Raw genomic sequence first — 18635 nt, 5'->3', positions numbered from 1 at the left:
TTCTTCACATCAGAATACATAGAGATAAGAGCATAAGAGGTAGTAATGTTCCCAAGAAGGCAGCAGATAAGCCAGCGGCCACTGCTGTTTGTGATTTTAGTAATTTATCCTTTAAAAATCCTTGAACCAAAATTTGTACTCAACAAATTCATACATTACTAGTGAAGCTGCTAAATTGTAACTGCAAGTAGACTCAGACCCAGTCTATATAACGCCAGGAAACCCAAGGGACTGTATTTTAAGTATGATTTGCTATTCCTGAGTTTACCATTCTGCTCATCTTTTGAGGTTCATGAGAGCTACCATAGATCACATCAACTATTTAGCCAGCTGCTCCTGCAGATCTTCCAAAGAAGCACAAGATCTGCGAATAGACAGGTAAAACAGTCTGCCCCAGGACTTCTGTTAGAATTCACAAAGGTTTTTATCAGACAAAATTGAAACAATTGAAGTAAGAGTACCCAAAACATCACTGGGTGGGCTACTCAGCCCTTGGCTCCAGGCATAGAGGAGACAGCAGAACCATGCTTCTACTTTCTGTCTCCTTAGGGAGAAGCAGGGAATGAGCAGAGACTTGACTTACCCCACCTAATTGCTGTCCTTAATTGTTGAATCAGTGTAGGAAGCAGGGAGAAAATAATTTATGGCTGATGTAAAGAATACTAAGCTACTAGCCCTCAGGAGCAGTCCAAGAGATGACTCAGAGGCATATCTTATAAGGACTCTCAAGGCTACTCCTTGAATAATTTATACAACACCTCTTTCTTACACCATGCCTAAAGGCAAAAATCAGCCCTTAATGTTTTAAAAAAGTTGTAAACTTGAGACAACAAATGCCATGCACTACAAGCTACTGTTATGTTAATCTTCCAGACTTTGTTCAATTTCCATTTTCAAAGATGCAGCTCAGCCATGTCATTTACCTCAAGAACATTCTCTTGGTTAGGATCCAAAATGAACTCAAAGGTCTCGTTCCAAATGGGATTCACATCATTATTGAAATGTTTTGTTCTCTTCCTGCAATCAGGGGCGGACGGGATGAACAGTTCCACATAAGGATCTGGAGTGTCAACTACAAAGCAAAACACATGTTCAAGTTAGGTACAACTCAAGTTTGGGTTGCAATAATGAATGCAACTATGCAAATCTACAGATCACCTCATGGTCTATGACATAAAATATTCAACTATAAATATAACAAATACAATGACATGAATGATAAAATGATATTAACAATCTCCCCAAAAGAAAGAGACATCATGGCTTTAAAGGGGAGGAAAAAAGCCCTTAACAAACAGAATGGCACTGGACTGATTCAAGTTTATTGAAATATATATGCTTCTACCAGTTAGTGGAAATTATTTTTAATAACTCATTTCAGCTGGGAGAAAGAGGAAAAGAGCAGACCAAAAAAGTCTGATGTTTCAAATAGGAATCAACTGTATTTTGGAAAAGAAACAACAACAAAAATGGAGGTTTGAAACCACTCAGGAGGTTCTGCATGTGTATCAGGGCAGAATGGAAGCAAAACTTGGCCTCCCAGAAATTCTAGTGGGGAACATCAGACAGCCCTAATGTGCCTTCTGATGCCATCACCAAATATAAAAGATACCGAACTTGCCCACAAAGTACTTCAAATATCTCTGGAGATGCAGAATAACAAGCAAGAGCTTTGAATTAAGTATTCTTCTAGCTAGGGAAACTTTAGGGACATTAAACAAATCTCCTAGACTCGGGCTCCCTCAATTAAAATTTTGTATGTATGACTTTATGATTCAAAGATTTCACTGTGTGAGAATTTCCTTGGACTGCTACAATACCACAGAATTTCTTAGGGAGCTCTAGATCTTGCTTCATTATCTGGGGGGCTTAGCTAACTGCTACAATTTGGCAGGTCACACTGTTACCTGCATAATTAACAAGTAGCTATTTGAAGTTGGGAATCAGTGTGGAAAGCCTTTAAACAGCAATCTTTATTAGCTACTAAGAATTTATGTCTGATCTTGTCTCTTATTTAAAGCAAGGGGAACAGGGAGATCAAGCCCCAAGTGCTATTTAAATCTGTTTCCCACTTGCAGATATAACTAATTGCCAATTTTTTACTGAATACATTAACTCCCTTGAATCACTAGACAAAATCGTGCCAGAATGAAGGGAATCAAGGCCCCTTGAAACTAAACAGAGTATCTTCTGAAATCAGAATTGACAAGATCTCATCTGTTAAGTCTGGATATTGAGCGATACTTTGGCAAACAGCACTACAGACTTGCTCTGCCAAAAGACTGAACATGCCTACAAAAGCTTGGGTTTTAACCAGAATACTGGCGCTGAACAGTGCTCTGGCCAAAACATCATGACTTCCCTTTCCATTCAACTGTTTATGTGACTATGTGATCAGCCCTAAATATAAGTTACAAAACTCTTTTTTTTTCCTTTTAAACACAAAAAACAAATGGTTTCCTATCTGTACTCAAAATCCTGAAGCATGTGGAAACCTCGTATCACTGCACAGCTGGCATACAGATGCCATTACTAACTTCCTCTCTAACAGACTCCAAGTAAGTGTTCAAACAGAAACTAAACCCAAGGCATGGAACAACTAAACTTAGAAAAATCACTCTTTGTAAATTCCTATTGCCAAGCTGCCCCCTCACTCTCTGCATTCATTACGTTTTTAACCTGAGGCAAAGAATTAATCTGTCCTTTCATGTTTGAAAGTTTATTTTGTGCCATTTTCAATTATGAAAGTGAAAATCTATTCTTTTATAACTTCCTTCTTCAGCTGAAGAGGAAAAATACTGGAAACTGTGTTGTGATTAAGATATTGCTATAAGTTATGGGTTTTCCCAGATCAATGCAATTTTCTATTTTTAAAAAAAGGAATTATTATAAACAGTACTTACAGAAAATTTTATTTCAATTATTAAACTGTTCTTATCTCAAGCCACTGGTTTTTACATTATTTTTTTCGATTCTCCTCCCAATCTCACTGGGGAGTAGTGGGGAGTGAGTGAGCAGCTGCGTGATGCTTAGTTTCTGTCTGGGCTTAAATCACAACATAAATCAAGGGCCTAAAAAATGATGTCTCCTGTATTCAGGAGAAAACACAAGCACCAGTAATTGATTAATTAATTCAGTATCAGACAGGCAAGGACAAATGGAAAAAAGGCAGAGCTGCAAGGCTCTCCATACAGCAGCCAGCAGTGCTACCTGGCCATAAGATGCAATGGTAAACAGTTCAACTAGGCTGCTAGGTGCTCAGCATAGGGCATCAGCTTGGTGTGTGTACCCTCCCTGCCAATTCACAGGCAACAAACAAGTACTTAGAGTCCTTGCTGCGGAGGCTGGTGGTGTGATTTTGGAAACCAAGTTGCTCTCCAGCCTGAAGAAGTGAAGCCTGGGAATGTCAGGAGCAGAACTGGCTGTGTCAGGCTGCCACATACAAAAGCATCCCCTCACACCCTTAGATAATTTTTACATTAAAAACTGAGGCAGCTGCACAATCACAAGCCCTCAATTCAATACCGTAAGACACTGCAGCAACAAGGCCAAACTTTCAATCTGTCTTTTTAGATTTGTTCTGAATTTCCATTTTTACAGAGGTGAGTCCGCTATCAATTCTGGCCTCCCATGCCAGAAAGCCATAGGGAACCTAATCTATCCAGGAGTACCCACAGAGATCACCAGTAGAGGGTCCCAAGGAAGAGGTGACAGGTTATTTGCTGCCTGTGGTTAACATAGTACAGGGAATGCCAGGGCTTTTGGCCTTCAAGAGGGATTTTGCAAAAAGGATGATGCAATGTGAGATGTCAAGAGTGGAAGGTGATTACAAGCAGAGTAAGGCAGCTCCTAAAGCAGCAGCTATGCTATGAGAAATCCTGTGATGATTGCATAATATATTTATTAGAGATTATTAGTACCTTTTGTTATGACACTTTTCATCTCCTGTGTTACTTAAGTGAAGGAAAAGAAATGACCTCCCAGCACTGGCACTGCAACACCACCCCGTTTACTGGGGTGGGACACCACTAGCAGTTTCACTGATCCAGACTTGAAAGGAAATAAAAACCCAAACAAATAAGTCAGCTGAACCCTTCATAGGTCCCAAACAAATCTGTAGAAATGCCAAGATGAAAAAATTATTCACTTCTGTAGGTTATCCGTACAGTCCCTTTGCAGACAGACAGACAGACAGCAGTGAAAAGTGACTGAAACATTAGTTTCCAATATCCCAGAGAAAAATCTGCTTTTCTAGTAGCATGTCAAAATCTAAGGGGTTTGGATTTTGGACTGGCTTTGTTTGGTTGGTTTTAATTAATTTAAATGCCTAGCTCTTAAAAGTTTTGGTATTTTGCTTGTGAAATGTCTCACTGCGCCAACAAAGACACAAGCAGGAGAGAAGGAACAAGTGGAGTGGCTGCTCAGTTCAGCTATGACTGTAGGTCCACAGTAATGCCAGATCTGGGCAGTGATAAACTGATCTAGAGCAGGTTTAGGTGTATCATCACATTCCTGGTAAATTAGTCAAAACCCACAATATGACTTTTATTCCAGATTTATGTTAGTTGATGGAGTATAGATTATTCCTAGTCTGGCATAAAGTCTGCTAATACAAATTTAAACTGGCAATGCTTCCTGAAGCCACAGAACAAGTTTATACTGGAGCTGTTTGGTATCATGAGGTTTCAGAGGTTTTAGTCCTCTAGCAGCAGCCCTAGAGCTTGATTTACTATACTGCTGAAATAGAGCCTGAAAGCCTTTGAGTGAGAAGAGGTCCTTCCCTTGGCTTTTTAATTCAGGCAATCATCAGAAACATTTTAAAAACCTGGAGCTGTCCTAACTGGGCAGAACAGTAGATAAGTATAGGCTCAGTTTCACTATATAAACATCACATGTTAGTAAAACCATCATCATTGCTACTGCAAGCAATTACAGGAAATCAAACCATAAAGTGACACCTGGGAATTATTTCTGCCTCAGCCTCACTGCTCAGTCAGGTTATTACAGGTATTTCATTTACAGGCCTGAAGGATGGATTGTGAAGCACTGAGTCAGAACAGCGTATGGATATCAATGTTCATAAAGGGAAAGGGATGGTTGTGCATGTGAGTTAATCTGTCCTAATAAGCACAGCACAACCTAGCATTAAGCAGACATTCCCTGTATTTCAACTGTCCTGTAACACTGTCAGCTGGGTGATTTGATAGAGCATCATTTTCTACTACCAGACTTTACAAAAAGTGTTCCTTTCTACAGTAAAGATGAAGAAGACTGATGCCTTTTTTTTTTCCTCTTCCCTTTCAGAACACATTCACTTAGAAATACATAAATGAAAGCATTTATTTATTTGTAAGAAGTTTCCTTTGATACAGACTAATATGTGGGACAGTTAGCATCCTGCAAATGCAAGGCAGTAACCAGAAGATGCTTCAAATCACACTTAAAGAAAAACAAAACAATTTCAAAACAAATTTAAGAAGTCATCTCCATACAGCAGACGGCAATCTGCATAACTTCTTGTCATCAAAGGAGCTGTGGATGAGAAGATTTATGTGGATTCATGTAAAAGCAGTCAAGTTAATGCAAGAAAACCTCAGTGAGGGCTACTAGTTACATCAAAAGCATATCCAGCTCAGGGAGTCCCTTACTGAAGACAGCTGAGTGCTTGGAGACTATCAGAGGAAAATATCACATGCTCACAATAGTTTTCCTTTGCATCTGACTATGACTGATGCTGTTCCCAATTCTCCCTTAGGACCAGGGATTGGCCCAACCCTACAACAACTTCAAAGCCCTCCCTGGGAAGGGGGATGAGAGAGATAAAGAAAAGAAGGAAAAAAAAAGGGAGGGGGAAAGGAGGGAGGGGGAAAGGAAGGTAACAGGATGAACTCAAGCTGTTACAGAGGACAAATGGAATAAAAGGAGGGAGGCCCATCCTAAATGGAGGCAGAGAAAGGCTCAAACTAGAGAAACCGGTGTCCACAACTCTCTGGAGAAGAGCCCCACCACAGAGTTCTACCTGGAGACATGACAGCACATAAAACAAAACCAGATTCCAGTCACCATCAAGCGCCATTCTCCTGGGGCTACAGTTGGTCACTGCATGGCAAAAGCCTCAAGCAGAGAGACAAGAAGGTCCTTCAGAGCATCAGGCAACACGGATCCTTGGTCTAAGCCAGCACAATTGCTTTAATGTTATTGCAGTGTAACAGAGTAACAGCAGAGCCTTCCTCTAGGATGAAAACAAGTTTGCACTAATGTTTTACAGACAGTCCCTGCCTCAATAACTACATGGTAAGTATTCAGAGACAGAATTTGTTTCTTATTGAAAAGGTATTTTTGCAACTGGAAAAAGCAGCATTTTCTGGACCAGTTGTTTGACTGTGGAACGCATGAGTCTGTTTCCCACAAAATTTTCACCTCCCAGCACTGCTTCATTACAAGCCTATGGCTCTACAGCCACAGTCAGCTGCTATGTTTGGTGATGGACCACTACAGGACATGACTAACAGCAGGGCTGCCAGAAAGTCAAATCAAAACAGGTTGCTGAGGCCCACAGACCTTGGTCAACCTGGGACTCTGATGCCCATCCAGGCCACCCTAGCACAGACTGGAGCAGCATGGGTCCAAATGGGAACATTTCTCTGTAAAGCATACAGTACATCTTACAGGTCCTGGCCACATGCAGATCTGCATGTGCAGCCTGCAGGACTTGAAAGATTGGCCACCTCTGACCTACTTTTTCCAGCCTGTTAAACTGGCAAAGGGGAGGAGTGTGGCTTGTTTTCCTCCAGGGCCTTGCAGGAAGAGCATTATCTGATAACACATCAACAGTTCAGTTCAGGTATACTGTAGCTAAGTCAGGGTACAAGACTGGCCAGCTGTGATAGAGAGAACAGCTGGATTAATCCTGAATGCGCTGCTGTAACACAAACTCTTGTGTCCCTGCTCCAATAAAAACAGGCAAATCTCCAATTCCTTCCCTTTCAGCTACCTCATACATATGCCTAAACTGCACTTAGGCTACTGTGAGTATGCCTTAAAATAAGCCAGCGCCAACATTAAGACCTATGGCTCATGATGAACACAACTCCAGGGCAAAGGCCAACGGAGGGACTGGAACTGCACCGGACATCACCTCCTCCCTTCCTCCACAATGCTAAAGCAGATCCTACAGCCAGGACCAAGCTGGTGCTGCAGGCAGGGAAACGTGCATACCTGTCCTATGCAATGCCACAATTCCTAGTTTCCTTTGGATAAGGCAGAAGGCAAACAGGAAGCATGTCAGCAACACTGCCCCAGCAGAAGGATGTCTTCCTTGACTTTGGAGGGGACATCTATCGCTGGTTGCAGCAGTAAGGGCTAATTGTGCCAAAAGCCACTTACAGAAGCTGTTTTCCATCCTTGCTGGCAAGTTTTGCAATCTGGGTTGAGCTTTGTTGACTGGACTGCTCCCAGTACTGTAACTTGTTTATCTGAGCAGCCTAACTAAGGAAACGTATCCTTAATCCCAACTGGGTGGAAAGAAACTGGGATAGCAGCTGAGTACTAGTTCCATTAGCTATCCAAAGTTTAAAAGTTTTTAATTTTAAGAAAACACTTTTTTCCTTAAAGTGCCCAGAATTAGACTGTTTATCATTATAGCATCAAAAGTAGATGAAGCAAATGAAAGCTGCAAGTCCAAAGCAGGATTAAACAAGTTTAGCAATCACTAAGAGTAGAGTCATACAACTGGTTTCCTTTGTAGATGTCAGCAATTGCTTTGAAAGCCAGTATACTGGGAGAAAAATAGATCTTTAAAGATCTATGACAAATATTAGGATGCTTCCTTTGGCCTCAGTTTCCACCAAGCCCCCTCAAAATGCAGAGGAAGAGATGCTTCAGGAAAAAAAAAAATAAAAATCCCACAACCTGCAAGTCTTTCTCTTCCAGAATGTTGCAGTTTGGGATTCTGGTCTTTTTCTATATGTTCTTATACTGACATGCAACTAAGGAAAGGCTCTACAGTATGGCATGGTATCTGGAGTAGATTCAAAACTAAACAATGGAAACAATGTGAGTCTGAGGTGTCCCTGCCCATGGCAGGGGGATTGGAACTAGATGATCTTAAGGTCCTTTCCAACCCTAACTATTCTAATAATGAAGTTTAGATTATTATTCTAATAAGTAAGCTCTTTTCCAAAACCTCCAGAGAAGTGATTTTAAAATATCTATTGACCCCTGCAACCATGGGAAAAGTAACCAATTAGATAATTAAATCCTCACCAAAATCATACAAATTTTGAGATATTCCATCCTGTATTGCATTTATGTGGTAGGTTTTCAGCAGCAGAAAGCTGCCCCCATGTCATATCAAGACAGTTTTAGCTGTCTCCAAGACAGACCAACTGCTAGCCAAGGCTGAGCACAGCAGCAGCACTGCTGGTACCTCTGTGATAATGTATTTAAGAAAGCATTAAAAAAATAAATAAAAAAAAACCCACCACACAAAAACACCAAAAAAGCCACACGTCACAGCAGATGTGAGGAAAAAGTAGAAAATGTAAAAGAAGCAAATATGTATATAACAAGTCAGTAAAGAAGGAGGGAGCAGACATGCTCCAAGTGCCAGCACAGAAATTCCCCCATAGTGACAGAGCTTGTCTCCCTGCAAGCCCATGGAGGACCATGGGTGGAGTAGAGATTCTTACAGTAATTCTCATTTATCATCCCCACATTCACAGAATGAGAAACTGGCATAAGTACCTAACTTCCTTCATATATGAAAAGCATTTGCAGGGAAACATTCTGTGATGCAATTATTGCCATTTAGTTTATTCTGATGTGTTTTATCAGCGAGAAACAAAAGCAGCTACTGTAGCTTAGCTACTCAGATTCTGGTATGACCCAGATTCAGATTTGAGTGCTTGTCTTAGTCAGCTCACTTCACAAAAATTTTAAAGCTTAAAGAGACAATGGGAAATCTTGTTGCAGAATGGCCCTAAGAGCAAGGCCATGGAGCCTTAGAGGCCTTGTGCGAGCAAGGCAAGGGGTAGGCCTCACAGGTAACCAGACACTGGAGGCGGGAGGAAAGTGTGAAGGAAGCTGTGTAGAACTGACCAATACTGTTCTGACTAGTAGGTGTGGCTAAACACCACGCGGATATAAGCGAAGTAGATAAAGTAGAAGTTTGCTTACCACCCGTATTGGGTTGGCCTGTCTTGCTTCTCCTCGCCGCTTACAAAATCTCAGCCAAATAAAATAAAAAGGGAGGGTGGGAAGCTATCCTGGCTCCAGCTTTCTCTATTGTTCCAGTCATCCAGATCAGCAAGGCCAAAAATACGTCTTGAATCAGCAGTGTTCTGTGCGAACTGTCTGTCACTTGAGAAAAAACACTGCCTGTGGAAGTTACTGTGTAGTGCAGTACACTTGTAGCAACCAATACCTAGTTTTAAGGATGATGTAACCATTTATACTCTCCATTAACGAAGAGCTCAAAAAATCTCGAAAAACTTGTTGAAAATACTGCAGATGTCCCAAGCCTAGGCTTGAGGAGACGGAGGTGTGGATAACTATGCCATTTAGGCCCTCTGTGCCCACCTAGAGTTGGGGCACTATGCATACTAGATCTCTAATCTAAAACTCCTTGAGCAGAGGTAGATCTGAAACACTTAAAATGCAAAATGCCCCACACAAACAGCCAAATAATAAGCACTTCCACATATTTAATACTTAGATTTACTCAGGTCTTTCACAGCTATTCCAGAGAGTCCTGGAAAGATTGATATGGAAAAATGAAAAGCAAAATATTATACAAAATCTCTCATGTTCCCCAGGACCTCCATCACCACCACAATGTAAAATTATCTCTCTTGCCCACAGAGCAGTCACTGTCTACACAAACTTGAGCAACAACAGAATAAATTAGGAGAAACTCATCAGAAGAGTCAATAGTTTGGTAGCGTCCATCATGGGAGAGCAACACACAGGTACCCACTCTGCCCAAGGCACCTAATTATGTATTACAGCCACCCTCCCTGGTGGGAGGGTGACTCCTATGTGAATCCTATCCTTGAGGTCAAAAATCTAACGTAAAATTCAGAAATTCCTTTAACAGATTACAGTTTTGGCAAAGCAAATGAAAAAAGAAAAAAAAAATCAGCTGGCACCATCAAACGTAAAGACCCTCAACCACTCACAGCTTTATACCTCTTTAATCAGTATGAATTAACATGATTACTGATTTTATCAAATAGACTCCAGACTTCAACACAAACTTCTTATTTCCTATGTGTATACACATTTTTCATTTCCCTCAAATAAAACCAGAAGCAATGTTTTAGTTGTTTGTTTTTAAAAAAATTCAGGGGATTTGCCAGTACTCCATGAACAAGCCCCAGAAACTTAGAAGATCATTCAGAGAAGCCCCAGGCTGCAGGTGCCTCAGGCTATGGAGCACTCCTAGCTGCTTCAGACAGGAAACCAAGCAGGTTTATGTGGCTCTTGAGCATAGTTCTGTCAGATTTTATCAAAACAACAAGTTCTTCCTGAGTAGCTTTTTTGGTTTTGTTGATTTGGTAAGGCAAGAATTTTGTCTGGAAAAAAATATCCAATTGTATTGATAGACAATATTTGGGATTTACACTGGACCATACTTTTCCTGTGAGGTTGGGGGTAAAGCCATGGTCTTCCAGCTTGCTTCACCCTTTCCATACTCCCTTTAACATCATACCATGTCACCCCCATTTCAGCCCCTTTATTTCTCCTTCCCATGTTCCCCACACTGTCTCATGACAGCGACCTCTGTGTCTGAGAACCTGTGCTTTTTCCATTTAACCCATCTTCTTACACATGCACACCTGTGGGGCCCTTATTCTGTTCTTCACAGCCCTTTTTCTGAGATCATCTTACATAAAGACCCTCTCAGAGACCACCAGAATAGCACCCCATGCATCTTGCCTGAATGCTCCTTTCCTTCACCCTGCAGTAGATGCTTCCTTCTCCCCTCCTGCCAGGGCTCTCCTCTCTTCTCCGTATACTTTTGGTTTTTCACCATTCCCCTTTCAACTGTCCCTCCTGCTTACCCCCCCCAACCCCCCATCCCCAAGTTGACACTAACTATGGAAAAAAAAACAACCACCAAACCAAACAACCCCCCCCAAAACCAAAACTGTTAACACACTGAACCAAAGCTGTGTGTCAGAGAAGTTGCTGTAGCTTGAACTAAAAGCAGTTACCAGGATCATGCTGGGAGAGAAACACTTGCACGTCAGACGAGCCTGAGGAGAGATCAGGAGTGTAGCACCACATTCATCCTCCCAGATCTAGCCTGCATATTTTGGGCTATGAAACACTTTGCATAAAGCATCAGCAAAAGGGAGAGATGACCTGACATCAAAACTATCATAATCTAGGAAGCAAGAATATTCTCTTTACAGATTCAGCTAGTGTCTTATACAGCTCTCTACCATGAGATCTGCTTATCCTTACCCATTTGGGACTTTTGTTTTTTTCTTCTTGCTCTGCATTGACTCAGCAGAGCTGTGGTCTTTTATTTTTTTCTTTTGTGTTCCCACCACCAAACCACAGTCTTTTGAAGATACAGCAATTGCCAGTTTCACTATAGTTAAAATAGCCCTTCCAACTGAGCCAAAAGACTAAATGTAGGTGTTGCTTGCTTGTAGGCAAATTGTTTACAACTCGCTCAGCTTTTTGGATCAATGGAAAGAAGGAGTGGCAAATCTGCTTTCTGAGTTAGAGTGAGTGAGCAATGACATGGGTACATTGCCCGAGCTTTAACAAGCAAGAAAAAAAAACACCAACCCACTAACAATCATTTAATGTATGACAAGCTTGATGTGTCATCTCCCCCTGCCTATAGCAACAGTCTGCTAAGAAGAAAGAGACAAAATAGAAATACTCACGCATGTCACCAATCGTTCCTTTTGTGACATTTGTGGCTTTCCTTACTGTCACAGTGAATATGTGTGAATACTGGTGTTCTACCTGGAAGTCAGAAAGTTAGAAAAGGTTAAGCTCCAGAACAAAAAGCAACCTACCAAAATAGGTTTCATTTTGTCCAAAAACTCAGAGAAATCACCCAGTCAAAATGTAAGTGAAACTCATACTGGATAGAGCATCTTAAAGCTGAACTGCACCCTGAGCTTTACTGAAAGGTCAGTGCTTGTTTTTCCTGCAGCCACACCTACTAATCTTAATGAGTAACACTCCTCCTCTCTACAGAGCCTGCTTTAAGGCATTTAGTCAGTCAGGGACAATGTAGTATAGTAATCAAAAAAAAAATTAAAAGGGTTTTTTTTTTTTAGAGTGTACTTGGTTTTGTAATTACCTTCCCCCAGTATAAAGAATGGGTGCAGTTATTTCAAAGCATATGTTCTGGAAAAGATATATGCATACTGCACACACAAGGGATATAGTTAGTAATGCAAAGAATATACCTTTCGGTACACACCCATATTCAAAGTGCAAGTGTCCTTAAGACAATGGAGGCAAGGTGAAAAAAATCAGGCTGTTAAAACATTCACAAGCAAATTTCAAGCAGCTTCTAGAGCTTCCTGTTTCCTGCAAAGCATAAGCACATAGCAGAAGCTGCCTTTCTAACTGCAGATCTGACCTGAATGAACTAGGGGAGTAAAAAAGACATGAAATTAAGAAACACATGTTAAAACTTTAATGAAGAGATCAGTAACTCACATCTTTTTCACTTTACCTACATAGCCATAAGTTGTAAGCTGTAGGAGTTGTCTGGTTCAAAGAACAAGTAAGCAGGCAGAGGGGAAACTGTGGCAATGAAACTATTACAAGTGGTATACTGAAATCGTCATTGCACAGCAAGTGGTTCATCAACCGCAGTACAGCTGGAACTCAGACACTTCTTGAAAGTGCTCAAAGCTTTTTTATCAGTGTGCAACACCTGCACAAGCATGTCAAATCGCTGAAGTGCCCGTTTCACAATGCAGCACTGCCCTCAGTTTGTTCACACAGACTGATGTAGTTCCTTTGTCATATACAACCTTATAATTAAAAGAAACAGCCCAAAGTACTAACACACCACCCTTCTCATTCTTTGCTGTTAAGAAAGAACCTGTCCTCACTAGAGGCCACAAATCAGAGATCACTGAACATTTAGCAACAAGGAGGAGGACAGGGTTACAATTAAGTTACAAGTATGGGACATTGGCGTGCTGGATTTATTTCTTAGCTCTTAGGTTGAACTCATGCAGTTGTGGTGTAGTATCCCCATTTTACAGTCCTGACTATAAAATGAGGATACTACAAGATGCTCACTGACAAAAAGCACTTCTTGCATCTCCTAGTCCTACTTAGGAAATTCATATGACTAATAAAAATGCCTACCATCACTACCTTCTATTACAGGTCAATAACAGTTTTGCTAACGCTATGGTGAGAACTGCTTTTTATTCACTTAAGCAGCAAACCCCATCATTCTAGCTGTTGTTTTGCCAAAAAAGTTAAGTCTAGTTTAAGATCTGGTATCCTCTGATCTGAATGCGAGTACACAGAGGTCTGGCAAAACAGAAAAACAGTATCTTCTTTCCCAATGCCTCACCTAAAATAACACATTGAGGTTTATAATTAGAGATATTAATATTTGGCCATAATCACGCACTTGGAAGAAACCTGCCACTACTAAAATAAATGATCACCCTCTTGGTAAAACAACAACAAAAAGAAAAACCACCTATGTACACAGAGATATACAGGGAGCTCAGAGTCTAGATCTTTTCTTATACCAAAATAAACATTTTTCATGCAATTTAAAAGCGAACGGAAATTAAGACAATTTTCCACTTAGGATCCAGTTTCTGAAAGTATCTCAAGGCCTAAATTAACAGCTAGCACAACTTTCAAAAGTTGTTTTTTGTTTGTTTTTGTTTTTGTTTTTTTTTTTAGTTTTTGGAAAGACTGAGTTCTAAAGAAGTCAGATGCCCCCTGGAAATACCTCAAGAAATGTACTGACTATGGATACTTGTAGAAATCCAGCCCTTGCTAGTTTAGATGACAAAGCTGCATTTTGTAAAGTGACTTCACCTTAAGCCTTGATAAAAATCTGTACATTGGCAACTCCTCAATTATCCTGAAAAATAGATGATAGTACATAAATCACTTAAATGTTGCAACACTGAGTGGAGCAACATCTGCATACCTTTAAAAATCTAAACCAGATTAAAAATTTCAGAAGCTCACAACATAATCAGAAACTTAACTTCTAACACCCAAAGTATTCTAGCTTTCCATATGTGCTTCAATTCCTCTTTCTCCATAAATTTTGAGAAGGAGGAAAAATAAAAATATGCCCTCTCTGAACATGGATTTTCTGAATTATGGAAACTCCTATGGACAGTATTCACCCTTTACTGGTTCAATTTCCTAGCATCCTGCACGGCCATGATTCGGTATCTCCTGTTCTCATACCACACCTCTTCATCTCTTCTTACTCCTCCCTCTGCCTCATTTGCTCCTTTCCCACCTTTGCCTGTTTTTTTTCCTCCCAGTAGAATTTCCCTAACTCTCTGGTTTCCTCTATTTTACATCTCACTTTATTTGTATGTACATAAATGCCACCGCCTTCCCCACAGCAGGACTGGGAAACAGAATAATGCACTAAGATCTCTTGTGACACAATCAGGTTTTACCTATGAACTTTCCGTGCTTACTGAGAAAGCAAGGGATTTGCATGCATTAATATAATATTTTTCATACCCCAGAATGCTGAGTCACAAAATGTAACCCAATCAGGAGATATACTTGCACACAAAATACCATTCAGGAAGGTCTGGTATAGATAAGATTGTGTAAGAAGTGTTTACTGCTTAGAGTTAACATTAAGGACACTTGAGCTGACAACTCCCTTGCTTTCTTAAGTAAGAAATTGTCATGAATTCCATGGTCTTCTTTCACAAGGTAAGACAATTAAGACAAACGTTCGTGCATGCACACATAAATTTTGGCTTCAAGTGATTTTTCCCATCGCTACAATATTTATCTCCCATATCAATGTTACTTGCATATTACACATCTTAATTCTTTATTCTCTGAATCTAAAAACATTTCTGATACAGTCAGTTCTGTCTGTACCTGCAGTAGCTTTATGAATGCTTTATTTTATTCCTCCAAGTCTTTCATAAGCAATTTCAATTTTCAAATGAAAAAAATTTCCATTCACTTTTCAAGCAATTATAGGATCAACTCTTGCATTAGCAGTGTTCCGGCATTAACAACATTCCCACAGCAAGAGTTCAACATTGCCAGAGTATATGGCAGTGTGTATGTTCCATTTTGTTCATTATTGTATATATATATATATATATATATATTGGTAGCAAAAAAAGATCTTTGTGAATGATTCAATGAAATGTAAGTGCCTCAGAGCACCCACAGAAGTACAGAGCACATGAAGCATTCCATCCACAAGAGGGCACTGCTGCAGAAAGGAGCAAGAATACTGTTCTAACACTTAAAATACAGACATCAACCTGAAACTGGTCTTTACAGCAGCATCCACAGAACTATGGAGTGAGTAAAGCAACAGTTTGACATCTGCTGGCTGCAAATTCATGCAAAGTATATGACTGTGTGGGGCAAAAACCACATAATTGATAAGGGATCAGTTCAAGGAAGTATACACTGTATTTTTAGCAGCGTAAAAGTTCAACATTACAACAAATGCATGGTAACTATCTTTGAGTACATATCGCTTTTCCTGATGTGAGATTATGTGACTGTTAGGAAAAGTGCTTCACATGAACACACCCAGCTTGTTTCAAGATTTCAGTTTGAGTAGGAATTGAATTTCACTGTTTACTTTGGAAAGCCACTCAAGCAAAGATATGTGTGAATATTACAGCCAGAAGCCAACATTCAACTAGCTGCTGAGCCACTGCACTGGCTTGCCATGCAAAGGGCAGTTCTGCTCACACTTCTCTTTTCCTTGCGCCTACTTCTCTATTTATGCAGATTGTTCTCGCATGGATGTATTCTTTCTTCAAGCCAGTTCTGACAGCAGAGAATGAAACTTTGCCAACTTTTTCCACAAATTCAGCTCACCCAAATAACATGCATTTGATAGCTGATACAAGGGATGCAGCAGGAACACCAGAATAAAGCGTGAAGTGGGGAGCAGGAGCTTTTGGGAGCAGTATGATGTTGAGTGGCACAGGTCATTCCACTGATACTTAGAGATTGCAGGCTATAGTTTGAAGATTCTCTTTGAATCAACATCACTGATACACACTAGTTTAAAATTTAAATATCCAAAATTTCTAACTTAGCTCTGACCAATGAAAAGAGAAAAATAGTTATTTGATAATTAGAATTATACAAAAGAAAAAAAATTGTACTGTAAGGGAGAAAGACACATGATGTTTCTTTTGTAGATCACATTTCAGTTTGACAAATAGTATATTATGCATATGCAAAAACTTGTGTAAAATAGTCAGCTGCAGGACCTTTGATGAAACGCTTTGAACAGGCATGTCCTTTAGAACAATATCCTACAACATCATATCCATGAGGTGGTTGCTAGGAGCCAGTATTCCATTTTGACTTACACATGAGCAGTGATACTCAAAACCATGGCATGCTTTCAAAAAGCTAACTTGAATCTTTCTAATTTCAGTCAAATTCCTGAAGAAATTTGCTCTAACCACGCTTCCATTATACTCTAACTTCACTTACCATTTCTCTAAGGAATTAATAACTCTAATGCTGCATGCATTTTTCAAGCAAGTTCTCATATGGTACATTATACCAGACAGTATATACAAGACAGAATACAGGTAAGATTCAAAGCTACTCACCACTATATGTTGATAAGGATCTATGACAGCCATTTTTGCTTTAGCTTTTATTCAGAACTGACAAACGTCTATTTCAATCCAACACAGAAGAAGCTTCTTGTTTGTCAAAGCAGGCTTCAGTATGACAGACCCTTTAACTGTTAAATAAAGGAAAAAAAATAAAATCAAAATTCTTATGTTCTCTTTAAGCCATATTTTGTAACAAAATATTTTGTACATATTTTGTAACAAATTAGTTCTCTGACATTAAGAAGGTTCCACAATTTATTTGTTTACCAAGAACTTAATTTCATGTAAGCTACAGAGGTATAGATACTTACTTGCCTGAACTAGAGAAATTTCCTGTGCTTATTTTCTCTACCTCGGTATAAGACCATGAACCAATTGTCTTGAATTCCAGTCATCCAAGTGTTTTTAGCAGCTCTACAGATAAACAAAAGAATAGGGCAATTATATTTATTACATACATTCAAATGTATATGCTTTCATGCACTACAATCCCTGTGGGGGAAAGAAAAAAAAAAAAATCACTGTTTAATTAATTAGCCCTTTTACAGTAGCGACAAATTCCTGGTTCCCATGCTTTGCTCATGTATTAAAGTGCTCACACGGTCAGGACAAAGATGAAGGTCCACTTTTTATCCTCTGTTCTGTACAAGGTGAGGTACAAGGCTATGTCCTGCACTCACCCCAAGGGACATGAATTTTAGAACTAAAAAGCCAGTTAGACAGCATAAACACAATAGTTAGCAACTTGCACCAGACAACTGCAACCCTCCATAGTAAGGGTCTGTTTAGCCATTTTAACGCAGCTTTTCATATCACGTTCACTTTGAAAGCTTTTTCCACAAAGAGCAAATTCCCAAAGTCACACCCAATTGCACCTAAGAAAATAACAGAAAACAAATTCCAGCGTCTAATCCACAGCAACAGCAAGGGAGAGTTCATTTGGCAGCTGCCCATTTAACTACAAACAGGCAGCAATGGTGCCCTCTGTAAACCTCGGAAGGGAATTCAACAGAAGCTGTGCATAACCTCACTGGACATCCCAGCTGTCAACAGATTCATAAGACGCTTTGATGGGCAAACTACAAACCAGCCGGGAGGAGTTAAACAGGTTCTTCCTGGGCCACTGTTTTCCCAACACTTTGTGAAGATTTCTACTGAAATCAGGGGGTACCAGAGGCCTTAAACTTCAGAACTGTTTCCAAGCAGACAAATATGCAATCACATAATTAACAACTGTATCACAAACATACATGCACAAACAGCAAGCTAAAGATTTATGGCCAGAGTCTCTGAAAAGGGTCAGGGAGCAAGTAGATCATGATGTGGTACATAAAGCTTGGTATCTTGGGTTTCCATACAGCTCTAACCAACAGTGTAACAGATGCCAGCCCTAGACATGCTGGTATTATTCCAAATTGGAGCTTTTGGTTTGCTGTCTTAATTACAGTCTTTCACATGTGATATACAGAGGCAAAGACAGGCATCCAGTGCTATTTCAGACATGCAAGTGTCACTGAGGCACCCCGAGGCTGGCAAATAGACAGGTATCCATGCTCTGCCAGAAGCCAGCAGGACATTTGAAGTGGAAGCAGACATCTATGTTTGAGTGACCTGAATACTTATGTCCATTACAGTGGATTTAACCAAAATCAGAATTACGTGACCCTAATATAATTACACCATACCTTTTACAAGCTTGTACTACTGTCCTGGTTCAGCAGTAGCAGTCATGTTTTTCCTTTGTGTTAGCTGGTACAGTGCTGTGTTTTGACTTCCAGCCTGAGAACAGTGTTGGTGAAGCCGATG

At 40.0% G+C, this 18635-nt stretch overlaps 1 protein-coding gene across 1 annotated transcript in view; it reads right to left on the bottom strand.

The window, feature by feature from the left end:
* PLA2G4A (phospholipase A2 group IVA) overlaps window positions 1–16949 on the bottom strand; it is a 61566-nt gene extending 44617 nt beyond the window's left edge. Inside the window, exons 1-3 of the mRNA XM_062606272.1 lie at window positions 16821–16949; window positions 11904–11985; window positions 924–1072 (exon numbers count right to left, since the gene is read on the bottom strand). Of these exons, the coding sequence (XP_062462256.1) occupies window positions 924–1072; window positions 11904–11985; window positions 16821–16853 (264 nt within the window). The 5' untranslated portion in view covers window positions 16854–16949. The remainder of the gene's footprint in view (window positions 1–923; window positions 1073–11903; window positions 11986–16820) is intronic.
* Between the last annotated feature and the right edge of the window lie 1686 nt (window positions 16950–18635).

This window comes from Pezoporus occidentalis, unplaced genomic scaffold (assembly GCF_034315485.1).
Source record: "Pezoporus occidentalis ecotype Australia unplaced genomic scaffold, CSIRO_AGI_Poc_V1 ctg95, whole genome shotgun sequence".
Classification (NCBI taxonomy): domain Eukaryota; kingdom Metazoa; phylum Chordata; class Aves; order Psittaciformes; family Psittacidae; genus Pezoporus; species Pezoporus occidentalis.
The sequence above is the reverse complement of the archived record's forward strand: the minus strand, read 5'-3'. Positions and strand labels throughout refer to the sequence as shown.